Here is a 19,188-nt window from a genome sequence, read left to right on the forward strand (position 1 = left end):
ATTCAGTGGTTCATTACTGTGTCATGATAGCAAACACATAGGCAATGCTCTGTGCATGCCAGGCTCCATTCAAAGGACTTGTGTGCATTAACTCTAACCCTCACATCAACCGAAATGACGGAGGAGAGAATTTGGCAGGGAGGTAACAGCGACTTGCTCAAAGCCATGCTGCTGACTACACCCAGAGCTGAGAGTGAAGCCAGGGAACCGGCCTGTGGCTGTGCTTACTGCTGGACTATCTCACAGTAATGTAGGCCAAACTCCTTCCTGTCTCCAGCCTTGGCCCTGCCTGCCTCCAGCCCTTCCATGTACTCCTATGCTCGGGTATTACTGAAATGCCTGCAGCTCCTCAAAAGGGCCTCATTCCTCTGCACCTTTTGACAATGCCCTACATTCAAACTGGGTCCTGGAAACCCTTGTCCTTCAAGATTCATCTCAGCCATTACACTTCTTTGAAGCCCCCCACCCTATCCCAAGACTCCTATAGATGAGTATCTTAAGGCTGTTTTCATTTGAAGCCCCCCACCCTATCCCAAGACTCCTATAGATGAGTACCTTAAGGCTGTTTTCATATTATATAATAAATGTATATATATACATATATGCTTTGGTAACAGGTTTTTTGAGATATAATCCACAAACCATCCAATTTACCCATGTTAAGTACAATTCAATGGCTTATAGTATACTCACAAAATTGCCATTACATTAGAATCACACCTTTGCCTTGAGGGGTTGTGGCTCGCTGCTTTACAGGGTGCCCGCCTCTGCAGCATGGCCAGACAGGGTGAGCAGCCCCAGAAACAGGGAGCTGCTGGTGCAAAATGTGGCAAGTGGGTCTAGAGGGGGGAGAAGGTTCTGACGGAACTGAGAGATTATCCTCCAAAGCCAGCTCTGGCCAAACCATTCCTTGGAGCAGACCAGGTTAGCTGGTGGAAATCTCAGGCCACTAGCTGAGGTGTGCATGAAGTGAAAACCCACAGTCTTAGAACTGAGCTTACTTCCCATTTCAAGCCTCTGCCCAGTGAATCCTGCATCTCCTGCCATTGTCTCTCAGGCTGGGTCTGAGAGAACTTCGTGGGGCGTGAGATTCTTTCCTAAAGCCTTTCTGCACGGACAGTGGACAGAGTCCGCCCTGGGTCAGAGGGTGCTTCGGAGACCCTGGACAGGTCAACCCAAAGCTGGTAAGACAGTGACTAGTACAGGCACCTGGCTTAAAGTGGGTGTTTGATAAATATTTGTGGTTGGAATGAATGGAACTGAAAAAGGCAGCAACAGGAAGCAGGGCTGCAAGGACACCATAGATACTTCGCATGCTCACTTTCTCACTTGGGGAACCACTAAAATCAGTGTCCTGTGGCCCTTCCTCTCCCAGGTGACATCTAGTTAATCTGATAGATGAACCCTGGCTGATGGATCCTGAGCATAATTCCTCCTGGGTCGATCAAGTAGAACCCCCTGCTGCCCACATTCTGGGGGTCAGCCAGTGTCAAAGCCAATGTCTCCAACAGCTGGCACAGGTGTCAGCGGCACGTTCCTCCATTGGAAACCAACCATTTATTTTACTTACTCTGCCTTGGTTATTTTTCTGCCACTGACATTTTTTTTTCAGGTCAATGGTCCCAGCACATTCATGATGTTACCGTGAAAGTCTAAAGAAAGGGGGACTTCAGTGGGTGTGGGCTATGTTCTAGGTCTAGTGATAGTCACCATTAGGAAAACCCTAAAAAATGACCAGAGTGCAGCTCCACCTGGAAACAGAGGTGAGGATGGTCCACAGAAAATGACAACGTCAAGAGCGTATCCCCAAGCAGACTGCTCTGATGGCCCTGTAGAGTTCTGATTCCATTAGCGATCCCACCTCTAGGAACCCATTTCCTTGCCTTATGGGGTGTGCCTTAGGCTCCTTCTGATGTTTGCTCTGCTGTGGGGCTGCCCACACACTCCACACTCTTCTCTGTACAGTGGGATGCTGACTATCCCTATTCCTCAGTGTCTTGAAAGAGCTCTGGGCTCTCCGGCCAAGGGGTCTGTGTTCAGCCTGATGGTGAGCATCAGCTGAGGGGCAATGTGTCAGGCTGAAGGGGGCCCTGGTCATCCGCAGGGCAGCCCATGGCTCTGTGAGTGCGAGTGTCAACCTGACAGGGGGCTTCCAGCCTTTCTGTGCCCCTCCTTGCCAGACATCTGAGTCAAAGACCCCACCCAGCCCCTCACCCTCAGCCTCCAACACTGGAGTCCCCGACTTCTCTGAAGCAGATGCCAGGAGCTCTTTGCCCTTGGCCATTGGAGTCCTGATTCTTAGACTGGGCATCCCAACAGCAACTGCTTGGGTTCAGATCTTGGAAAGGCCACTTCAAAATTGTCTCAGCCCAGCACCAGCAACAGGCTTTGCTTCTGTGAAGGTTTGTAAGGAGCCAAAAACATCTCTGGTGCTTGGGCAGGAGCAGCCAGTGGAAGCCACAGTATGGATTCGTCCCACTGCCCCTTGGGGGCATCCCAGTCTCCTGCCTCCCTCCTTCCTGGCCTGCCTGGCACAGATGTGAGGACCCAGCAACCTGAGGCTACAGAACCCTCCCTGTCTGCCCTGCGGTTCCCACCTGAAGGCTCAGCCCCTCCAAAGATGGCCTGGGTCAGCTGCTCCTCAGCTCCTGCCTCCCAGCTGCTGTGCTCCTGTCCAGTGAGTGCGGGGAGGCTCCAGGAGGAAGGTGCTCAGGTGGCCTGGGTAGATGCTGCGGGTGCTTATTGTTAAGACAGCTGGTGCCTGGCGTGTGTGCGTGTCCCTGGTAGTTTCCTGGGAAGATGGGCTCTGTGGCTGGTATGTGGGGTCCCAGGGTCCCACACAGGAGCTGGACAAGTCAGAGAAGACTGGGAAGGTCTCTCCTGCCCCCTCTCGGTGTGAGGGCCCCTCTGGGGTGCTGTAGCCCTCCTGCTGTGCTCTTTCCTGCTGGGCTGCGGGAGGGGACTGGTGCATTGGTGGGCACCAAGCAGGTGGTGGGACAAGAGGCCCAGGAAGGTGAGTGCAGGGGCCACCCAGGGATGCAGGGCAGCCAGGCGTGCTCCTGTGGTAGCACTGGTGAGCCTGCACTGGTCGTGACTGGCCTCTCTTTCATTTCAGGTGTGGAACAGGTTTTCATGCAGGAATCAGACACCTCAAATTTCCTCAAGAAGCATGGCAAACGGTCCCCCAAATCCCGAGACAAGGTCAATGGTACGGATGCTGGCAGCCTGCTCTCGGCTTACCCCTGCCATTCTTTCTCTCTCTCCTGCTGTCAGCTGGGCTGTGGGCACCATGAGGGGCCAAGGGCTTAGTGTAGGCCCTGAGGTATCAGTGTGACTGCAGCTGTGAACCAGAAATCACACGTTTTCTCAATTGTAGGTCACATCTCTGATTGATACACTGTCACGGTAAGAAACAAAAAAGAAAGTACCACATCAAATGCACTTAACAGTGGTGAGATACATCGTGATTTCAAAGTTAAAAATGTAAAGGGGAAAAATATCTGTTCTAGCTGACAAGTAACACAATATCTCAGTGTGCGCTTTTGGGGTATTGCATGGTGTACTCTAACACCCAAGAGCAATGGCACTGCCAACAGGGAAGGTGCATGGGCCTGGTTGCTGGGATAGTGGACGTGGTGACAGCTGTGCTGCTCAGTGGCCTTGGACACTTCCTTTCCCTGGGCCCAAGTTTCCTTGTTTATAAGACCCTGGAAGTGTGGTGTTCAGTCAGCATTGGTTTTTTTTTTTGGTATCATTAAGCTACAATTACATGAGGAACATTATGTTTACTAGGCTCCCCCCATCACCAAGTCACCCCACATACCCCATTACAGTCACTGTCCATCAGCGTAGTAAGATGCTGTAGAATCACTACTTGTCTTCCTCTGTGTTGCACAGCCCTTCCTGTGCTCCCACCCCACATTATACATGCTAATCGTAATGCCCCCTTTGTTTTTCCCCACCCTCATCCCTCCCTTCCCTCCCATTCTCCCCAGTCCCTTTCCCTTTGGTAACTGTTAGTCCATTCTTGGGTTCTGTGAGTCCGCTGCTGTTTTGTTCCTTCAGTTTTCTCTTTGTTCTTATACTCCACATATGAGTGAAATCTTCTGGTACTTGTCTTTCTCTGCCTGGCTTATTTCACTGAGCATAAAACCCTCCAGCTCCTTCCATGTTGTTGCAAATGGTAGGATTTGTTTTCTTCTTATGGCTGAGTAATATTCCATTGTGTATATGTACCACATCTTTATCCATTCATCTACTGATGGACACTTAGGTTGCTTCCATTTCTTGGCTATTATAAACAGTGCCAGTCAGCATTGTTTTTTGAAGTTTTTGATTCGAATGCATTTGGTAGGCTTTTGAGTTTGGAAGTATGTCTCCTTGTCTTAAGTAGGTCTTGGTGTTCGCTGCAAGGCAGTAACCTTCATTTCCATGACCTGCTGACCCTTGAAGGCATTTGAGTTTTCTGCCCTTAAACTAGATTCTTCCAAGGACTCTGAGCTCTGTCTCCGAGTCTGGCTTGATTCATTACTTGTATGTGCATCTGAATAAACTCTTTGTGTCCCTCAGGACACTCAGCATGGTAATGTGCTCAGTAAAAATAACAGGCCTGTTTTCAATGATGAAAATGCTTGGAGATGAAATTCCCTTTTTTCTTAAATTGGCTTAAGTATTAACCACACTGGGAAAGTCTCCAGGCCTCACACAACTTGGGTTTAGAAGTTAGCAAATGTCAAGGAACACTGGAGAGACTGTAATGCAGGTGAGGCAGTTCTTGATGGAAATCAGAGAAGCAACCTTCTGGAAGACTTCTGGTAGGAACAGGTGTGAAGTTCAGAGAGGCAAATAGTTTCCATCCTCATAAGCTGATTCAGAGCAGAGGCGCATGAGTAAGCCACAGGTCCCTCACCTCAAACAGAAGCTCAGTGTGTCCGTTGTGGGGGCGCCCAGGACAACCATGTGAAGACCGAGGATGCTCCTGAGCTCACCTGCTGTCACCTGGTCCACTCCTATGGATGGGCAGGAGAACAGTGCTCAGGTATGTTTCAGATTGCGGAAAGGACCACTGACACTTTGATAAACTTGAATTTGGAAACAGAAACAGACATCTGGCATCTGGGTCAAGAAGCATGCTCCTTTTGGGTGAAAGGCAGAATCCTATGTAATGCATGTTCTTGAGAAGGCATGTACACAACTCATAGGATATATAGTATAAGAATGGCATCTTGTTCCAAGAATTAAATTGTTCTTACTCATTGCTGAGTCAAAGATTCACTTTGTGGCACCTCCAGAAAGGCAATTTAGGAACATTGTTTCTTTTCTGGAGTACACAGGCATGGAAAATGCTTCTTTAGGAATTGGTGATGGCTCATTAAACACCTGCTTTCTAGACTCTAAGCTCCCCCCACTCCGCCAGCAGTTTTCTGGTACCTGGAGTAATACCGGGGGTTATGGTGTATCCTAAGGGGGATTCTGCTGTGCAAGGTGCATCTGGGGCTAGCAGCAGAGTGTGGGCAGCTGGGGCTCGGACTCCACTCCCAGCTCTGCCTTGACCAGTTGTGCAATCTTGATTAGGTCACTACATCTCCAAGACTAAATTCACTCCTAAGAAATGTGCGGATGTGGGACAAGAAGTGAGGCACGGTAGGGACTGGAGCACAAATAACCTTCACCAGACTAAAGATTCCTGAAACCTTGCAGGTAAAGGCACAAGTGTGGGAGAAACATGGCATTTACCTAAGGAATCTGCACTGACACCGATCCAGATAATTAAGGCTAAATTAAATAATATAAACATAAAGAACTAGCATATAATTCATTTAATTATTGTATGCTCCTTACTTTCAAGAAGTACTTGACATGGTTTACAGTATTATTATATAACAAAGAAATGCTTCTTGTCCTGTTTCTCAACACCCTGTAATGAGGGGTGAGGCAGGAAACCAGTTTTCCTCAGTTTCTCTGATTCCTTCAACCCGCCACTTCCTCTTGCACATCCAAGCCGGTGGGGACTACAGCACCTCAGTCTCCCCACTTTGGTATGAGTTGCTGAAGGACCAGTTCCATCTCCACCACACACAACCTTCCTGCTGCTGCGGAGTTCCCAGTTGAAGCCCAGTTAAAAGAAACTACCTTGCAACCAAGAGCACCCTAACCCCCACCAACAGCCAGAGCTCTCACACCCAAGCAGTCAGTGGGAAGATTTGAGGGCAGACATGGATGAACCTGGAAACTGATTTATTTTACATCAAAAAATCTAAAATCTAGAGGGTTTTCTTTTTGTGTGTGGCTAAATTAGAGCAGGTGAGGCACAGCTGCACCTGCTGGTGAGGAGTGATGTGGTGGTTCAGGCAGGGGTGCCTGCTGGGGCCCAAAGACTGCTGGTCAGCTTCTCATTCAACCGCCGAGGACTGGCCACTATGTTTAGGTGGTCTCAGCGTTTTCAGTTACCATGAAGGGTATTTCTCCCAACCATAGATGTATACCTCCAATTTTATAAGGTGGTATTAGGATTCCTTATAACAAGGTTTATAGCCAGCTGTACAGGATTGCACTTTTCAAAATAAGGGATAACTGCAGTTGGTATTTCACCACCAGAAAGTTTACCCTATCACCCCATATCCTGAACTAGTTATCTACTGCTGTATAACAAGTTATCCCCAAATGTAGCAGCTTAAACAAGTTATCCCAAAATTTCACAGCTTGAAACAACAAACATTTATTGCCTCACAGTTGCTGGGCAGAAGTCTGGGTATGGCTTAGCCTTCAAGTTCATTCACATGGCTGCCAGTGAGCCTGAGGTCCTTGCTGACAGCTGGTTAAGGACACTAGGTCCTTGCCTTGAGTGGGCCTCTCCATAGACAATTTACAACATGGTGCTGGCTTCCCTCATGCGGAGAGAGGAAGACAGAGACAGAGAGAGATGCCCAAGACAGAAGCCAAAGCCTTGTTAAATCAATTTCAGTAGTCACACTCCACCACTTTTGCCATAGCCTGTTTAGTAGAAGCAAGTCACTAGGCGGGCCCACATAAGGGGAGGGGATTACTAAAGGGCAGGAATACCAGGATGGTCTCAGGTCCCTCTACCACATGCCATCATTGTGCCTGTGTAGGTTTCTGTCACAGCAGCCATAATGTTTGGTGCAACTTATTTGTATATCTTTCTCCTTAACTGGATTATAGGCTTCTTAAGGGAAACAATCTTTCTTACTTGCCTTTTAATCTCAGGGTCTAGCATACATTCTGGCTGTGACAAGGTGCCCAAAGTTGTTGAATGAAAATATTAATAAAGATTAATTTTAAATTCGATTATTCCCTCATGGAATTCATTTATGACCATCAGTTTGTAGTTTCTAGTATACCTGGATATGCTGCTAATTTTTGAGTGATGCTAAATCACCTTGCACATTTGCAAAATGAGGCAGTTGTTCAAGATAACCTCCAAGGTCCTTCAAATTTTAAAGTCTATGTCAGGAGTAACCATTTCCACGACACCCCATCCTGGTCCCTCACAGACAACCGTTTCCAACAAGATTAAGTTTCTTAGGCAAAATGATTGGTGTTCCCCTAAATGCATGCAGCTGCCTTTATGCCTGGGGACAACTCTTGCCTCTTCCCTTGCCCAGTGGAGAACAGGTAGAAGCTGCAGGCTGATGAGGTGCGGAGAGAGTATCATGAGGAACACAGGAATGAGCCTGAGAACTTTATGGAGGAGCAAGATGAGGGTAAGATTTCTTCAGCTGATGTCTTCTGGGAAGTGGGGCTTTGTGGGAAAACCAGGACTTGTCTGCACTTCTCCCCCCTAACTTTAATTGGGGGAGGCAAAAGAAGCTCTTTGTAGTTCATATCTATGAGAATCTTAAAAAGGGAGAAAGTCACAAAAATGGCCATAGGACTTGAGAAAGCATGGAAGGCGAGAGAACACCTAGGTCACCACAGGCCCAGGGACCGTGGGCTGCAGGAATCTGTGGCTGACTGAATCTTCTCCTCCTACTTGGGATCACTGGGATGGCCTGTGTTCTCTGTCTTAGCACCTGTGCTAGTTACTGGCTTAACTCTGGGAGAGTTGTCTTGGGAGGAATTCAGACTCACTTTCAAATGCGTTGAATTCACATCAACATAATGGCCCTAGGAACTACTCATCCTGGAAAACCAGAACCTTCACTTACCTGTTGCTATAACCAGCATCTTATCTCACTGGCACAGGCAAACAGAAACAGAACTCAGATAGCACTAGCCATTAGTGTCCCTCCTTGTAACCTCCCCACCTCCAACACCACTATCTACAACCGCCATGAAGGCTCCCGCTCACCCGCAGCAGCAGGAACCTGCACATTTCCACGTGGCTTCCTGTGTGACTGCCTAGCTGCAGTTAGTGTCTTGTTTGCTAAGCCCTGACCTTTGCCCCAATGTCCCTCATCAGGCAACTGGCAAATCACATTTCCACCCTCAATGCTTGAACAGTTAGGGCTCCTGCCTCCCCCAGAAGTGATTTCACCAAGGCCTCAGTGCAGGCCACTGGGTGTGGGTGTGAGTGAGGAGAGAGGGAGGTCCTATCTCTGAACCATAACCTTCCCTGGGGTGAGATTTGACTTTGCAGTTAGTAAGTGACCTCAAGGGTCACCCATAGCAAAAATCTGTAAAACATTTTCTAAATAGGGATCAGACCAGCAGGCCAGAGTGCATTTTTGTGTGTTTTGTCTTTCCGAAACTTCCAGATTGAAATGCTCTTGAGCAAGCTCTTAGATGAATATGACCTTGGACACAAGCCTCCAGTTTAGGTGACCTTTGTTAGAGGAAGTCAGCCACTTCACTTTTTTTTTTTTTGGTATCATTAATCTATAATTACATGAGGAACATTATGTTTACTAGACTCCCCCCATCACCAAGTCCCTCCCACATACCCCATTCAGTCACTGTCCATCAGCGTAGTAAGATGCTGTAGAATCACTACTTGTCTTCTCTGTGTTGCACAGCCCTCCCTGTGCCCCCCAACATATTACACATGCTAATCATAATGCCCCCTTTCTTCCCCCCTCTCATCCCTCCCTTCCTACCCATTCTCCCCACTCCCATTCCCTTTGCTAACTGTGAGTCCATTTTTGGGTTCTGTGAGTCTGCTGCTGTTTTGCATCTTCAGTTTTTTCTTTGCTCTTATACTCCACACATGAGTGAAATCATTTGGTACTTCTCTTTCTCCACCTGGTTTATTTCACTGAGCATAATACCCTCTAGCTCCATCCATGTTGTTGCAAATGGTAGGATTTGTTTTTTTTATGGCTGAATAATATTCCATTGTGTATATGTACCACATCTTCTTTATCCATTCATCTGCTGATGGACACTTAGGTTGCTTCCATTTCTTGGTATTGTAAATAGTACTGTGATAAACATAGGGGTGCATATGTCTTTTTCAAACTGAGATACTGCATTCTTAGGGTAAATTCCTAGAAGTAGAATTCCTGGGTCAAATGGTATTTCTATTTTGAGCTTTTCGAGGAACCTCCATACTGCCTTCCATAGTGGTTGAACTAACTTACATTCCCACCAGCAGTGTAGGAGGGTTCCCCTTTCTCCACAACCTCGCCAACATTTGTTGTTGTTTGTCTTTTGGATGGTGGCAATCCTTACTGGTGTGAGGTGATATCTCATTGTGGTTTTAATTTGCATTTCTCTGATAACTAGTGATGTGGGGCATCTTTTCATGTGTCTGTTGGCCATCTGAATTTCTTCTTTGGAGAACTGTCTATTCAGTTCCTCTGCCCGTTTTTTAATTGGATTATTTGCTTTTTGTTTGTTGAGGCATGTGAGCTCTTTATCGGATCTGTCATTTATGAATATGTTCTCCCATACTGTAGGATACCTTTTTGTTCTATTGATGGTGTCCTTTGCTGTACAGAAGCTTTTTAGCTTGATGTAGTCCCACTTGTTCATTTTTGCTTTTGTTTCCCTTGCCTCTGGAGGTATGTTCATGAAGAAGTCGCTCATGTTTATGTCCAAGAGATTTTTGCCTATGTTTTTTTCTAAGAGTTTTATGGTTTCATGACTTACATTCAGGTCTTTGATCCATTTTGAATTTACTTTTGTGTATGGGGTTCGACAATGATCCAGTTTCATTCTATTACATGTAGCTGTCCAGTTTCGCCAACACCAGCTGTTGAAGAGGCTGTCATTTCCCCATTGTATGTCCATGGCTCCTTTATCATATATTAATTCACCATATTTGTTTGAGTTAATATCTGGACTCTCTATTCTGTTCCACTGGTCTGTGGGTCTGTTATTGTGCCAGTACCAAATTGTCTTAATTACTGTGGCTTTATAGTAGAGCTTGAAGTTGGGAAGCAAGATGCCCCCAGCTTTATTCTTCCTTCTCAGGATTGCTTTGGCTATTCAGAGTCTTTTGTGGTTCCATGTGAATTTTAAAATTATTTGTTCCAGTTCATTGAAGAATGCTGTTGGTATTTTGATAGGCATTGCACTGAATCTGTAGATTGCTTTAGGGAGGATGGCCATTGACAATATTAATTCTTCCTAGCCAAGAGCATGGGATGAGTTTCCATTTGTTAGTGTCCTCTTTAATTTCTCTTAAGAGTGTCTTGTAGTTTTCAGGGTATAGGTCTTTCACTTCCTTGGTTAGGTTTATTCCTAGGTATTTTATTCTTTTTGATGCAATTGTGAATGGAATTGTTTTCCTGATTTCTCTTTCTGCTAGCTCATCATTAGTATATAGGAAGGCAACAGATTTCCATGTATTAATTCTGTATTCTGCAACTTTGCTGAATTCAGATATTAGTTCTAGTAGTTTTGGAGTGGAGTCTTTAGGGTTTTTTATGTACAATATCATGTCATCTGCAAATAGTGACAGTTTGACTTCTTTACCAATCTGGATGCCTTGTATTTCCTTGTGTTCTCTGATTGCCGTGGCTAGGACCTCCAGTACTATGTTAAATAACAGTGGGGAGAGTGGGCATCTCTGTCTTGTTCCCGATCTTAGAGGAAAAGCTTTCAGCTTCTCACTGTTAAGTATGTTGTTGGCTGTGGCTTTGTCTTATATGGCCTTTATTATGTAGAGGTACTTGCCCTCTATGCCCATTTTGTTGAGAGTTTTTATCATGAATGGATGTTGAATTTTGTCAAATGCTTTTTCAACGAGTATGGAGATGGTCATGTGGCTTTTGTCCTTCTTTTTGTTGATGTGGTGGATGATGTTGATGGATTTTCGAATGTTGTACCATCCTTGCATCCCTGAGATGAATCCTACTTGATCATGGTGTATGATCCTCTTGATGTATTTTTCAATTCGGTCTGCTAATATTTTGTTGAGTATTTTTGCATCTATGTTCATGAGGGATATTGGTCTGTAATTTTCTTTTCTGGTGGGGTCTTTGCCTGTTTTTGGTATTAGAGTGATGCTGGCTTCATAGAATGAGTTTGGAAGTATTCCCTCCTCTTCTATTTTTTGGAAAACTTTAAGGAGAATGGGTATTATGTACCCTCTTGACTTACTTGCTATGGTGGACTTGGGAGGTAACACCCTCTTAGGGTATCTCTCAGTGAAAAGAATACACTCTCCAGGTCCACAAGGCTTGCAGGCCATGCCCATCGCCTTGCAGGTGGCACCTGGCTGAGCCTGCAGACAGGTGTTGGGTCTGGATTCTGGGGGTTCAAACTTTCCTGAGAATCGCTCAGGCCATTGTAATGCCAATGGAAATATTTGTTGGGTATTTGTTTACCTTGGTAAACAGCTTGTAGAGAAGCTGCATGGCCTGCAAGCCTCATGGACCTGGTGATTGTATTCTTTTCACTGAGAGATGCCCTAAGAGGGTGTTACCTCCCAAGTCCACTACAGCAAGAAAGTCAAGAGGCTGAGGACTTCAAAAGTGAAGTCACTAAGAATGTAGTCTCCAGAATTCCTTCAGTGATTTTTTTTCTTCAAACCCAATAATACTAGTAAAAACATTTTTTTGTTTTTGAATGTTTCAGGTCCAAATCTCTAGCGTGTGGGTGGAAAATATTCACTGTTTTCCCTTTCATGAGGAGTTAGGGTGAGTGGTTAGGCACTGAAGGGAAAGCAAGTCCTTTACCACAGCAAGAGGAAACATATCAGTGGCTTCAGGCCTTGCCCAGCAAGATGAAGCCTGCCAGGGTGGACCCAGGCCTTGGGGGACTGCCGCGACAGCTGCTCTGGGCACTGAGACACCCCTGCTGGGAGGCACGGCACTGAACCGGCTAAGTCTTACAACCACCTCTCTGATAGGACTTTAGGACTTAACAGTTTCCATTTTAGTTTCAAAAACTCAGGCTTAGAAAGGATACATGAATACCCAAGGTGACACGGTGAGGAAGGGGTGTGAACTAGGCATGACTTCCAGCAAAGCTCATGTTCTTGTAATGAAGGATGACCAAATGCGCAGACCTCCTGGAGATCTTCTTCAATCCAGGAATTGGCCCATGTGGACGGATGGAATGAGGACTGAGAGTGGGCCGAGGGACTCTCCCCAGAGCTGTTATAGGAAGATAGCAAAGAGGTGGAGCAGGTTCAGGCTGCTTCAGGGTAAATGTTGATAAAAGTAAAACTCATTGTAGTTCCTCTCTTTCCTTGCTCCTTTCCTTGCACAGAGCACTGTGCAGCAGCCACGCTGTCTGAAGCCTCCACCTGGGAGCAGTGCTTAGAGCCTTTCTCTGAGGCCCCCCACACATTCCTAGGTCAGGAGCCTAGTTTTGGTTAGCTATCTTGACCTGAAAATGTCACCTATTCTCATAATATAGCAGTTGGATGTTCACCCTTTCCATGGGTACTTGCTCCAAGAAAGTGAATGTTGAGGAATTATCATGGGTGAACAAAAGGACTTGCATTTCTAATGGAGGAATCTTAGGTAGGTTGTCTGGGGAGAGATTTCTGGGCAAGAGTCACCTACCTTAGGGCCTGAAAAATCCCACTATCAACCTACCCACGACACTGGGCCTGTTCTGGGAGAGGGGGCTGGGAAGGGCTACAGCCTCATGCAGCTCTGTTGTGGTTCCTGGTTACAGCTCTACTCAAAACCACCAGACTCATGAAACCCCCCCCAAAAAAAAAAAAAAAGCGTTTATGAGTTTTGCCTCTGAAAGTTTCAGGCTGAGCAGTGGGTTGAGCTCTTACTTCTAAGCTGTATGTGGTAGCACAGGTCTGCTTTGGCCTGCAAAGCCAGAAGCCTGGGTTAGTCCATTGACGCTGGCTGCATGATGCCTGGCTTGGCAAAGCATGTCTGGCCATAAGTGGCTCCCTATATGAAAGCTACACTGTCCTGGCCTCGGGACTTTATCAGGAAGTAAGTGAAATGGCCTAAGAAAAGTTTAGCATGATCCGGGAAGAAAAAATCAACTTCTATGTCAAAATTGTGCTCTTAAGATTGGCAGAGAGCAGCTGGTCTGAGAAAGGCCTGAACAGCTGAAGCCTGACCCCAAAGCTCTAGCATGGGCCTGACTCTGCGGCCTCTGGGCTATCCTGGGGGTACCAAGTCCCCAAGGGGATTTCTCAGCACAAAGGGTAGTGCTGACTCCAAGCTCACATAGGAAGGAAACATTCCAGCAGCCACACGCTGCCTGAAAATCCATTGGTAACAAGGGGTCCTTCCTGTTGAGAGTGTGTGGCTCTCATGGGTGCTAAGGACCACAGGGACACCCACTTTCTCTACACTCTTAAGTCACCAGGCTGTCTTGTCAGCCCAATGCCACAAAGGATGCATTTCACTAGCACCAAAGGCAGGTTCATAGGCTTTTGTGGTGAGGCCCACATTGGAGAAAATAGGTAAGGAAGGCATTTTGGATTTTGAGTCCTTGATATTACCTTACTGTTAGGATTTCCCATCCTCCCAACATTTTTTCACAAAGACTTTAAAAAACTATGGTAAAATAAAGGGCATAAAACTTGCCATCTTAACCATTTTTAAGTGTACAGTTCAGTGACATTTAGTACACTTAGAATGTTGTGAACCATCCCATTTCCAAAACTCATCAGCTCCAGCAAAAATTGTGCCTATTATGCAATAACTCCCATTTCCCACAGCCCCTAATAACCTCTAATGCATTCTGTCTCTATGAATTTGCCTATTCCTTATATTTACAGAATAGGAATATTTGTCTTTTTGTGTCTAGTAGATTTCACTTAGTATGTTTTTCAAGGTTCATTCATGTTATGCAGAATCAGAACAAGTAGCAGAATCATACTGACTCAATCAGAACTTCATTCCTTTTTATGGCTGAATTACTCATACACACACACCCCTACCTACCTATCTCACTTTCTGTTCATCTATTCATTTGCTCCTGTTCTCAGTTCTCTTAGGTATATACCTAGGAGTAGAACTGCTGGATTATGTGGTAATTCTGTTCATCTTTTTGAGGAGCCTCAGGGTGCTTCTTAAACATGGAAGGACTTGTTATATCTGCTTGTTTTTTAGTGGCACCTAACAATAATAGGCTCTTGAATTGGCATCAGGAGCCTAATTCTACAGCTGCACAAAGAAATGTGTCTTATGAAAGATAGTAAAAGTAGGCCTTACTCCTTAAAAATTCTCTTCTACTCTTTTTAGCCTTTTACTAGAAAAATTTCAACCATGGAAAAGTATACAGTATAATGAACCCCATATAACCATCACCCAGAATCAACAATTACCAAATTTCCCCATACTTTGCTTCATCCATCCATTTTTCCAGTTAATCTTAAAAATGTATTTTTATTTTATTTTATTTTTTATTTATTAAGGTATCATTGATATACAATCTTATGCTCAGATTTCACATGGACAACAACATATTTTTATTTTTAAAGCTTAAGAAACACAGGACAGTATAGAAGAATTGTTCATAATACCATCACTAGAAGTTAACAGGGATTTCCTTCTATGATTTTTGCAACCATATGGCTGGTAATCTCCTGTTTTCTCTACATTTTGTTTCTCAGCTGCAGTACCTTTGGGTTATTTTCTGCATAAGGCTCCTCCCCCTTTGTTGGTTGTGTAGGGAGAGAGCCCTGAACTGGAAATGCCCGACCTTGACCTCAGTCCTCTTGGCAACCAGCTCTGTGAGGTTCACCTGCATTGGGCCTGATCAGTAAAACGAGGCCTTTGGACTCAGCACCTCCCAGGCCCGTCCACCTCAGACACTCTCTGTCTATCACCAGGGCACTTAGGCCGTTGATTCATGTCACCACAGGGAAGGCTGTTCGGGTTGATGGCTGCTAAGAGAGCTTGGTAGCTCCCCTCAGATCAGAGTCCTCTCCACCCTAACACAGCGACTTCATGCTGTTCCTTAGAATAGGAAGGGAGGAGCTGCGAGGCTATCGAGCAGTGGCGCCAGGGCAGTACGACGGCCTGGACCCATCGTATCTCTATAGTCACCACTACACCTGACCTCATCTCGACAGAGCCAGAAGACAGAGCTTGAAACACACACACACACCCCAGATGTCTGAGCATCACTTTCCCACACAAACAGGCCACTTCAACTTGAGCCTGCTGTGCCAAATACACATGCCTTTTGTTCTCAAGGGCTTAATTCTTTGCAGGTGATTTCTGAGGTGAGCAAATGCCCCTGGGGCCTCCTAACACCAAACCTACAGTCGTTTCCCTTTGCTTAGCCATTTTTACCAAAGTAAGACTCCTGTCTGGTTGAATGAAAAGGATCATAGTAACAAGAAAAGATTGCCGTGTTTGCTTTGAGCTTACAAATAAAAATGCTGAGCCAACACTGCGTATCATCTTCTCAGATCTCAAACCGATCCTGTTCACTTGTCTCCCCTGAGTGGCAATGGTGCTCTCCCTGATGCAGGCCTTTGAAAGCTTGAACTCAAACGCTCCTGGTGTTCTCTGAGACAGTCACCAGGTCTTGGTGCTTCCTCATGTCTTGGAGAAGTCTTAAGTCACAACTATGATTTCGTAATTGCAAAAATCAGAAGCCAGGGTTATAGCTAAGCCCACTGTAACCAAAACTAAAAAGCAGACAAAATTTAGTTTTGGTGTCATCTATCTCACTTTCCTTCATAGTCCCAGTATTAGTGTCTTAAGGCTGCCACAACAAAGCCTAACAACCAGGGTGGCTTAAAACAATAGTTTATTCTCCCAGAGGTCTGGAGGCTGGGAGTTTGGACGCAGGAACTGACACGGCCGTGCCCTCCCCCAGGACCCGGCGGGTGTGTGTGTGGGGAGTCTGAATCACTTAGTGTGTAAATGCAAAACTTTCCTAAATAAAAATGGCACCCTCATTAATATGAGGCAGTGAGGTCAGGGAGCAGTGTTTGAAATTCACCAATGAGCGAGCCCTGAAACCCTAGGCCTGACCTTGACCCCATAAAATCAGAACCCCAGGACAGTTAGCACTTTCAATCTCTTTACTAGCAGCCGTGCTGTGTGGTCCCAGGTGTGTTAATGTAATCTCCTAAGAAACCTTATTTTATAAGTTCCCAGCTGGTTATTGCCAAAGGGCACTTTGCATTCATACTAAGAACCACAAGGACCTATCCAGCCACAGCACTGGTTATTAATAGGCTGAGACTGGTGTATAACACTGCTAAATGATGCTGAGAAAAATGAAAGAAGACCCCAATACAGAGATACGTTATATTCATAGAAAGTTTTAGTATTGAGGTGTCAATTCCCTCCAATTTGATCTTGCACATTAAACATAATTTTAAAAATGCTGGCAGGAGTATTTTGGATAGAAATCAACAAGTTAATTCTAAAATTTACACTGAAATGCAAAGGACCTAGAATTGCAAAACAAATTTTAAAAAGAACAAAGTTGGAAGACTAATACTACCTGATTCCAAGACTTATTTCAGAGTTCCTGTAAATTACGACAGTGTGATACTGGCATAGCAGTGATATATACATTAATTTAATGGAACTGAGTTTAGAAGTAGACCCCAAAATACATGGTCACCTGGCTTTTGGACAAAGAAGTCAAAATAATCCAATGGGAAATTACAATCTTTTCACTGAGTGGTGCAATAACAACTGAACATCCATCTGGAAAATGATGACCCTCAACCTTTACACCTCACATCTTATACAAAAACTAATTTGAAATGAAAGCTATATTATATTAAAGCTATATTATATTAAAAATCTATAAGAATATCTTTGTAACGTTAAGGGAGGTAAAGATTTCTTATCTAGATACAAAATGCATGGACCAAAAAGAAGGAACTGATAAAGCAGACTTGAACAAAAGGAAAATGGCTCTTTGAAAGACACTGCTAAAATATAAAAAGACAAGCCACAAAGGAGTAAATATTCCTCACACACATCTGCCAAATACCTGTATCAAGAATGGAGAAAGAATTCCTACTCAACCCAATAATTAAGTTCACCAAAGGAGATGGGAGAATGGGCAAGAGCACATGAAAAGATACCCAATATTAAGTCATGAGGGAAACGTAAAGTAAGACCAGTGAGATACCAGCACACTCCTGTTAGAATGGTTACAAATTAATGACTCACAATGTCAAATACTGGTGAGGATGTGGAACAAACAGAACTCTCATACATTACTAGTGTATTCAGGGTGTGTAAATTGGTACAACCACTTTGGAAAATAGTCCAGCAGTTTCACATAAAGCTAAACATACACTTACCATATGCTCCAGAAATTCCACTCCTAGGTATTTACTTGAGAAACAAAAATACATATCCACAAAAAGGCTTCTACCTGAATGCTGGTAGCAGATTTACCTGTGACAGTCCCAAATTGAAACAATTCAACCCCAACGTCCTTAAGCAGGTGAATAAATAAACTGTGGAGCAAATCCATGCAGTGAGGTACTGAACAATAAAGAATGAACTACTGCTACATGCAGCAGAATGTTATGCTGAGGGAAAGGAGCCAGAAACGAAAGTGTATTCTGTATTGTTCCATTTATATGAGTCCCTAGGAAAGACAGATCTAAAGTATAGTCACAGAAAACAGATCAGTGATGGCAGGGGCCAGCTGGCGGAGGCCAGAGGGTGGACTGACTGGGAGGCAGCGAAAGGCCACCTTCTGTGGTGATGGAATATCCTCTATCTCGCTTGTGGTGGTGGTATATATATTTGCCTAAATCTACTGAACCATACTCAAGGTGTGTACCTTTTAAGGTGTGGAATTTAGACCTTAATAACCCAATAGAGATGCTTTTGCTCAAACAACATCACCACAGACTTGGTTCCAATCCTAGTGTAGACTGGTATTTTCTAATTACTTCTATTTTTAATCTGCAAAATAGGGACACTCCTGATCTGGTCGTTTTGGGAAATATTCTACAGTTGCTCATTATTTGTAGATTCCATGTTTGTGACTTCATTACTCAAACTTATCTGTAACTCCAAAATCAGTATTTGTGGAGCTTTTCCGATCACTTATGGACATGTACACATGCAGAGCAATGAAAAATCTGAGTTGCCCAATGCGCACATGCTGAGGTCAGAGACACTCTTGTTTGTTTCAGCTCTGGTACTGTAAACAAGTGTTCTTTTGTGCCATTTTTCCACATTTTTTTGCTTTTGATAGTTTTGCATTTAAAATGACCCCTGAGAGTAGTGCTGCCCAGTGTTCTAAGTGTGGGAATGCTGCAATGTGCCTTATGGAGAAACTGTGCTAAGATGACCTTTGCTCAGCCATGAGCTCTGATGCTGCTGTTCATGAGTTCCAGGTTAGTGTATCAACAATATATATCAAAGAAGAACATCTTTAAATAGAAACACATAAAACAAGGTTATGTATTGATCTGTTGATGAAAATACGACCTAGGTTTGCAGCGAACCTATGGTAGTATTTTCATCAACAGATCAATACATAACCTTGTATTTCCCAGGGTTAGGCACTCAGGGAATGAAATGAGTATCAGCTAATTCAGTTAGTGGTGACTTCATAAAACAGTGCTGTGAATAATCAAAATCAACTGTATATATATTTCTAGTTCTTTCTATCCTGTTTTGAGCTTTCACCATCTTGATTACCTTGCCTGGCTTTTCTCTGAAATACAAGTCTATGTTGAATATATGGTCTGAGCTCTGCAGGACATGACAGGGCTCTTTCCCACACTGATCTAAATAGTTCAGTAGTGTGGCTATATTCCTGGCTCGTTTTAATTTTCAAAGCTTCAGTATCTTTTTCAGAAACTCCTGTCAACTTAAGTCAACTGATTTCTTCCATCTTTTGTGCCTATTTATT

The 19,188-nt window shown here is 44.6% G+C and overlaps 1 protein-coding gene across 1 annotated transcript; it reads left to right on the forward strand.

The window, feature by feature from the left end:
- The first annotated feature begins 508 nt into the window (after positions 1 to 508).
- UCMA (upper zone of growth plate and cartilage matrix associated) lies at positions 509 to 18,704 on the forward strand. Its single transcript, XM_073229281.1, is given in 4 exon segments — positions 509 to 3,208; positions 7,626 to 7,724; positions 15,296 to 15,337; positions 15,340 to 18,704. Coding segments are annotated over 4 exon segments (603 nt in total). The 5' UTR covers positions 509 to 2,799; the 3' UTR covers positions 15,393 to 18,704.
- Positions 18,705 to 19,188: the final 484 nt, after the last annotated feature.

The sequence above is a fragment of the Manis javanica genome, chromosome 2, assembly GCF_040802235.1.
Source record: "Manis javanica isolate MJ-LG chromosome 2, MJ_LKY, whole genome shotgun sequence".
Taxonomy (NCBI): Eukaryota; Metazoa; Chordata; class Mammalia; order Pholidota; family Manidae; genus Manis; species Manis javanica.